This window comes from Malus domestica, chromosome 05, assembly GCF_042453785.1.
Source record: "Malus domestica chromosome 05, GDT2T_hap1".
NCBI classification, from domain to species: domain Eukaryota; kingdom Viridiplantae; phylum Streptophyta; class Magnoliopsida; order Rosales; family Rosaceae; genus Malus; species Malus domestica.
In genome coordinates this window covers 24022231-24029806 of record NC_091665.1, presented here as the reverse complement: position 1 = coordinate 24029806, position 7576 = coordinate 24022231, and the positions used below count along the sequence as shown (strand labels likewise).

General features: G+C 41.9%; 1 protein-coding gene across 1 annotated transcript; it reads right to left on the bottom strand.

The window, feature by feature from the left end:
• Positions 1-337: 337 nt before the first annotated feature.
• LOC139196153 (uncharacterized) lies at positions 338-4120 on the bottom strand. Its single transcript, XM_070821813.1, has 3 exons — positions 3678-4120; positions 3598-3600; positions 338-3482 (listed from the first exon to the last, which is right to left on the bottom strand). Exons 1-3 carry the CDS (start codon positions 4118-4120, stop codon positions 338-340), a joined length of 3591 nt encoding a protein of 1196 aa, XP_070677914.1.
• Between the last annotated feature and the right edge of the window lie 3456 nt (positions 4121-7576).

The window sequence follows — 7576 nt, the reverse complement described above, 5'->3', positions numbered from 1 at the left end:
GAAGATCTCAACATATCTTCCAACGTCTGAATGGTCCTCTCTGATTGCCCATCAGTTTGAGGATGATAAGCTGTGCTATACAGTAATTGAGTACCCAGAGCTTCCTGAAAAGCCACCCAAAATTTAGAAGTAAACCTCGGGTTTCGATCGGAGATAATATTTACTGGGACTCCATGATACTTGACAATCTTCGAAATAAACAACTTAGCCAATTTATTCAGAGGGTATTTCTCCCTCACTGGAATGAAATGCGCCGACTTGGTGAGTCGATCCACAATCACCCAAATACCATCAAATCCATTTCGCGTACGAGGAAGTTTATACACGAAATCCATGGTTATATTTTCCCATTTCCACTGGGGAACAGGAAGGGGTTGCATCGCCCAAAGGGCTTCTTCCTTTCTGCTTTCACTTGCTGGCAAATAATACACCTGCTCACATATTCTGCAATTTCTCTTTTCATACCCGGCCAATAATAAAATGGTCGAATGGTATGATACATTTTTGTTCCTCCCGGATGCATCGCATAAGCTGAACAATGTGCTTCATCCAGAATTTCCTTCTTCAATTCCTCATTATTCGGAACATACATTCTGTCTTCTTGCATGAGCATACCATCTGATTCCCGAATTCTGAGGTCTTTCTTTTTCCCTTCACCTCTTAACTGAACCAACTCCTGAATTTCTTCATTCACCATCTGAACTGCAAGAATACGATCCACCAAAACTGGCCTGACTTGAAAATTAGCAAGAAAAGCTCCATCTCGGTCTTCAATTTCCAACCTTACCCCCGTTGTCCTCAATTCAGCAAGAAGAGGAACACGACTAGCATATAAGGCATTAAGCCTACCTTGAGGTTTTCTACTCAGTGCATCCGCTACTACATTAGCACGACCTGGATGGTATTCAATGGTACAATCATAATCACTTAACAATTCCATCCACCTTCGCTGACGAAGATTAAGATCATGCTGAGTAAACAAATACTGAAGACTCTTGTGATCAGTGAAGATCTTACACTTCTCACCATACAAGTAATGCCTCCAAATTTTCAAAGCAAAAACAATTGCTGCCAATTCAAGATCGTGAGTAGGATAGTTCCTTTCATGATTTTTCAACTGCCTAGAAGCATAGGCAATCACCTTATTATGCTGCATCAAAACACATCCCAAACCATTTAATGAAGCATCACTATATATCTCAAAATTACCGCTATCGTCGGGAAGTACCAACACCGGTGCATGAGTGAGGCAATACTTCAATTGTTGAAAACTCCGCTCACAATTCTCATCCCACTCAAATTTAACATCCTTCCTGGTCAACTTTGTCAACGGTAAAGCAATCATAGAGAAATCCTGAACGAACCGTCGATAATAACCTGCTAAGCCAAGAAAGCTTCGTACCTCCGTGACGGTTCGAGGTTGCTCCCAATTCTCCACTGCTGCAATCTTTTGAGGATCAACTTGAATACCTTGAGCTGATACAACATGCCCCAAAAATGCCACTTCAGTCAACCAAAACTGACATTTACTGAACTTGGCATACAACTGATGCTCCCTTAATTTCCTTAACACCAAATTAAGGTGTCGGATATGATCTGCTTGGGACTTAGAGTATACCAGAATATCGTCAATAAAAACAATAACGAATTTATCAAGATATTTCTGGAATACCTCATTCATTAATCTCATAAAAGCTGCAGGTGCATTAGTCAACCCAAACGGCATAACCGAAAATTCATAATGTCCGTACCGAGTTCGGAAAGCCGTCTTAGGTACATCATCTTCTTTAATCTTCAATTGATAATATCCAGATCTCAAATCAATCTTAGAAAATACACACGCACCTTTCAGCTGATCGAACAAATCATCAATGCGAGGCAATGGATAACGGTTTTTAATCGTTACCCGGTTCAATTGTCTATAATCAATACACAATCGAAAAGTTCCATCCTTCTTTCTCACAAATAATACTGGGGCACCCCAAGGTGAAGAACTAGGTTGAATAAAACCTTTATCAAGTAATTCTTGCAACTGGATTTTTAATTCCCTCAACTCAGCAGGAGCCATTCTATAAGGAGTCAGAGATATAGGGTCCGTACCTGGAAGCAAATCAATAGAGAATTCCACCTCCCTGTCTGGTGGTAATCCCGGCAAATCATCAGGGAATACATCCGGATAATGTCTGACCACACCAACTTCTTCTATACTAGTAGGAGCAACATCATTTAATACCACATGTGCCAAATATCCCTGACAACCCTTCGATAATAATTTCCTCGCCCTTATGGCAGAAATAACTCCATGTCTCACCCCACTTCTCTCGCCCACAAAAGTAACCTCGGGTAATCCAGGACGATAAAAAGTAACTGATTTACCATAACAATCAATATGGGCACGATTATGGTGTAACCAATCGGCCCCTAAAATCACATCAAAATCCACAATATCTAACGGAATAAGATCAGCGGACATAATCACGCCCTCAACCATCACTGGACACCCCAGATACACACTATCCACATAACATTTATCTCCTCTAGGCATGGCAAACTCTAAATCAAATCCTAGAGGTGAAGGGTGAGGTTGGGTTATTTGAGCAAACGTATGAGAAATCACAGAGTGCGTAGCACCACAATCAATCAAAACCTTAGCAAAATGACCAAGAACATTCAACGTACCCATAATCAAGTCTGGATGGTTCTGAGCCTCCTGCAAAGAAATATGATTAATTCGCCCCTGAGCCTGCTGTCGTCCACCTCGGCCTCTATTGCCCTGATTACCTCGTCCCTGAGGATTACGCCCCTGACCTGGCTGACTAAGCTGCCTGGATGATCCTGCACCACCCGTAGCAACTTCCCCCTGACGGGGCTGGCCTCCCTGATGCCACTGCGATCCACCAGCTGGCATAGAGGAATAAGATGAATAACCTCCAAAATCCTGAGAATATCCAGCCTGAGAGTAAGGTTCCTGGGAATACTGATAAGGTCCGGGAGCATACGGAGCAGCATCCCCCTGATAGTGGTAGGCACCACCACGACTCGGCTGGCCATAACCACCCGGTCCAAAACTCTGCTGAACTGGTGCTGGAGGTGGTATAGTGGTCTGCTGTGGTCTCTGTTGACCCTGGGGGCACTGAGAAGCCCGATGTCCCATCTGCCCACACGTAAAGCAGGCACCAGTACCTCTCCTACACTCACCATGGTGACGGAAGTTACAACGGCGGCACCATGGAGCGCCAGATCCACCAGCATCCCTCTGACCCTGAAATCTGGGTCCACCAGAAAATCTTCCACCACCTCTCCTCGGGCTAGTAAAACTATATCCCCCACTAGAAGAGCTCGAACTCACTCCACTCTTCTTAAAACTCTGTGTCTGTCGAGGTCCCGGAATAGAAATACCCTTACCTTTGTCATTCTTCTTCTGACCCTCATTCTTGTCCTCGTCATCCTCACTGTCAGGAAGATTATCAGAGTCCTCCATCCTAACCAGAATCTCGAAATACTCATGATAATCAGCGCAGGGAAGTGCATTGGCAAAGGTACGCCACTTCTTCTTAGATCCCAACTTGAAACGTCGAAGCATCTCTCCCTGATTACCAGCTGTATCAGTGTCATAACGAGACAAATCAGTAAACTTTCTATAATATTCATGTGCCGACATATTTCTCTGTTTCAACCTGGTGAATTCCTGCTTCTTACGGTCAATATACTCAGGAGGAACGAATCTCTTCATAAAATGCTCCTTGAATACTTTCCAGTCGGCTGCCGTCTCAGGTGACATGTACCTAGCCTGATTCATCCACCATGCTGCTGGTTCACGACCCAGAAACCAAGTGGTGGTCTCCACCCACCTATTAGCAGGGAGATTCCCCTGACTCTGCATCACCTGGAAGGTTTTCTCAATATGATCTAGCCATTTCTCTGCCCCCTCATGACTTTCATTACCCATAAACCGATCTAACTTCAAGTTGTACATGGTCTCCAGAGGTGTCCTCGGAGGAGGGGGAGGACGAATCACATTCTGTAAAGCCTGGGCCATCGCTTCCCCTAACTGAGTAATATCCGAGAAATTAGGTTCAGAAGTACGGCGGGACTCCCTACGCTCTCTACGAGGCGGCATGATTCTGACAGAAAACATCAAAAGATCGTTAAGACATTAACAAATTTACAGGACTGCAACCTAGGCTCTGATACCAAACTGACACACCCTGATCCGGAGGATCCAGGTGTGCTGGCCGTCACGTGGGCGTGACGTAACCATAAGCACGACACGGAAGCGTAATAACAACATATAACAACAGAAATTCAAACCAAACTCAACATAACCACATACGGACATAACCGGACGAGTTTACAAGTAACCACATAAGTTCAGAGCATAGGTTATCTGCAGTCAAGTAGGACTAAAATAAGAATACATCACCCTCAGGTGAGTCCTACATGTCCCAAATCTGTCAGAAAGCCGGAAAGGACCTCGTGAGCCAACCACCGTTAAACTAGAACCTGGAGGGGCGCAAAACAAAATGAGTGGGTCAGTAAAACAAATTAGTTTTCCAAAACATTTCATTAAAACAGTTATATCCCCTCGCCGTAAAAACCTATATACTTTCCCAGAAATTATATAACCATATAAAATCTCAACATTTAAATCTCAAATCTTTAACATTTTCAAGAAAACATGCCATGCCATAAATCAAAATATAAATCAGGTGAAATAAGGAATCAATCGGAGACCCTGCAGTTGGTCCTATACGATTAATTCAATAGCTCAATATCTCACTAAGCCGGAGTCACCACAATGACCTATACGGCCCTACTCTGCACATCACTCGGAACTACGTAAGGTAGTCTATACGATGAAAGGTGTAAAAATACGCTCTAGTGCTTCTCTCATCATATCATCAGCGCGCATAACTAAGGTCACCCACTAGTCGGAATCACGCCTAGTGATCTGTACGACTAGCATGTCGGAACCCTCACATGGTCTGTACGACATCCACCTACTTGGATCCAAGGCGAGCGTGCGGTGTGGTGAATAATATACGCACTAACACCTAGGGTGCAGATTATGAGCTCAACACATCTCAACAACAACAATTCAATGAATAAATGAACTCACCTGACTTACCTGTGCCTCCACAGCACCATGCAACATGTATGCATCATATATCAATCATATAACTCATGTGAAATTCACCTTTTCCAAATAATTCTATGCATGGCATTTTAAAAACGTTTTCTCATATAAATGCATTTTCTGGGAAAACAATAGCATATAGGTAATACGAAAACAAAACTGCCCACTCACTGATAAGTCGACGGGTCGTAACCCCCGTGGCGTCCCTGGATGCGGTCGTCCTCGGGATACGTCTCACCTATATGCGAAACAACTATAAAAACATTAATTTTAAGCATATCACCAATAATTCGAAATAACTTCTCATACGATGCTCAATTTTGGTATATGAATATACCACATCGACCTACTCGACGTCACGAGCGTCGAGAAATTTTCAGAAAAAATTTTGGAAGCCCCACGCGCCCCCACGCGCCACACGTGGCACGGGTCCACGCGCTGGCCACGCGCAGCACGTGCAGCGCACGTGTCGTCTTCTTCGCAGGGCCTCGCCGGACTGGTTCTCCGGTGGCCGGACTCCGGCCGAACTCCGGCCGATTTTCAAACTCACTGTTCTCCTTCGTTTTTCACCCATTTTCTTCGTATTTTATACCAAATTGAAGCCCTAAGAGTGTACTATCACGTTGGACTAGTTTTAGGGCCTAAAAACTACGAAATCTCACCTTGCAAAAACCAAAGATTTCGGCCAAACTTGAAACCTACGATCCCGACGTCCAAAACTCTCCAACGAATGTCCCCGAGCTTCCTTAGGACCTCCTAAAGCTCACCACAAGCTTGAAACCTCCTGAAACACAACATTTTACGTTCGCATGAACAGTACCTCAAAAATGGAGGTTCGGGATCTACGTGAAATCGAAGGTTTCACTTCCTAAAACTAGCACCAATGAACTCAGGACGTCAAAACGATGAAGATACATACCTTATTTGCCCCGATCCGCCAAGTTTCGAAGGGTTTTGGGTGAAGGTCCGTACGATATGGGTGTGTGTGTGTGAAGTCGAGAGAGAGAGAGACAGAGACAGGGAAAGCACGGGGAAATGAGAGGGAGAGAGGAAGGTCATGTGTGGTCCAAATTAATCCACACCCTCCATTTCATCCTAACCAAACATACCAAAAATCAATTTCCAATAAAATCCCATCCAACCAATGCTATTTTCAAAATAACGCTATGTACCTACGTACCTTAATGTCCAATAAGGGCAATTCTGTCATTTCACATTCCCGTCAAAAGTACCTCCGGGACGGGCTGTGACAAAAATAGTTTAAGTTTATTCTTTAATAATCCCGGGCTAAAATTTTAGGCTAGAACGGTTAGAGTAGAAAAGTTCTTTCTGGGTTAAAAGCTAAATTTTCCGGGCTAAAAGGTAAATTTCCCCCCAAACCCACTTCAACTCAAGAGGAAATTTTGGGCTAAATGCTAAACGCTAAACCAAGGCCAGATTCCCCCCAAAATTTAGCCCATAAATCGGAATTTAGTTTTTTCAATATTTATCTGAATTTAAAAATTTTTAGATTAAAATGTTCATAAATTTAATTTACGATAGTCTACATATTTATTTATTTATTTTTAAATTTAATTTAACAAAAAAAAAATAGTTTAAGTTTATTCTTTAATAATCCCAGGCTAAAATTTTAGGCTAGAACGGTTGGAGCAGAAAAGTTCTTTCTGGGCTAAAAGCTAAATTTTCCAGGCTAAAATATTTGACTTTTAGCCCAACAATTGAAGATGATCTAATGGGGGCTTTATCCTCCATGAGGCTATGACATTTCAAGCCTTAGCAAGAAATTTCATTCTCAATGAGCCGGAAAATGGGGCTAGATCTATCACTGGAGCTAACAACTTCCTTTCTTAGGTAGCATAAAATCTGGCTACATCTAACCCCAAAAAACAGTGGGTCCCACAAAAAAAGTAGCAACCTATATGAACAAAATTCTATCACTCTCACTCCACTTGCGAACACACTTATACTCTCCTTTTATTATTATTTTTTAATTCTTTTTTCTTATTTTCTTACAATTTGGCTAATTAATTATTGTTTTAAATTCCATAAGAATTAAAATTTCAAATTGATTTAACGTTCATGGGCATTGGTGGATGAAATTTTCAAATATTTCTTTTCAAAATTGTATGATACTAATTTACCAATTGGTGCTAGGTAAATTGTTGTGTTATACGTGAAAAATCAAATTATTTCAGAGGGCGAAGTGGGGGTTTGTTTCTATCAACGGATGAGATTGAGATAAAAGAATCTAATCAAATGAACAATTTATAAGTGATTAAATCTAACTTTGTCGCATTTTGAACTTTTTAGCTTGAAAGGTCCACAAAAAGAAATTAAGATAGCACGTCCAAAAATCAATTTAAGAAAAGCTAACACAAAAAAAAAACATCATTGCTTAATCAAATTACTACATAAATAAATATATATAGCCCCATATAG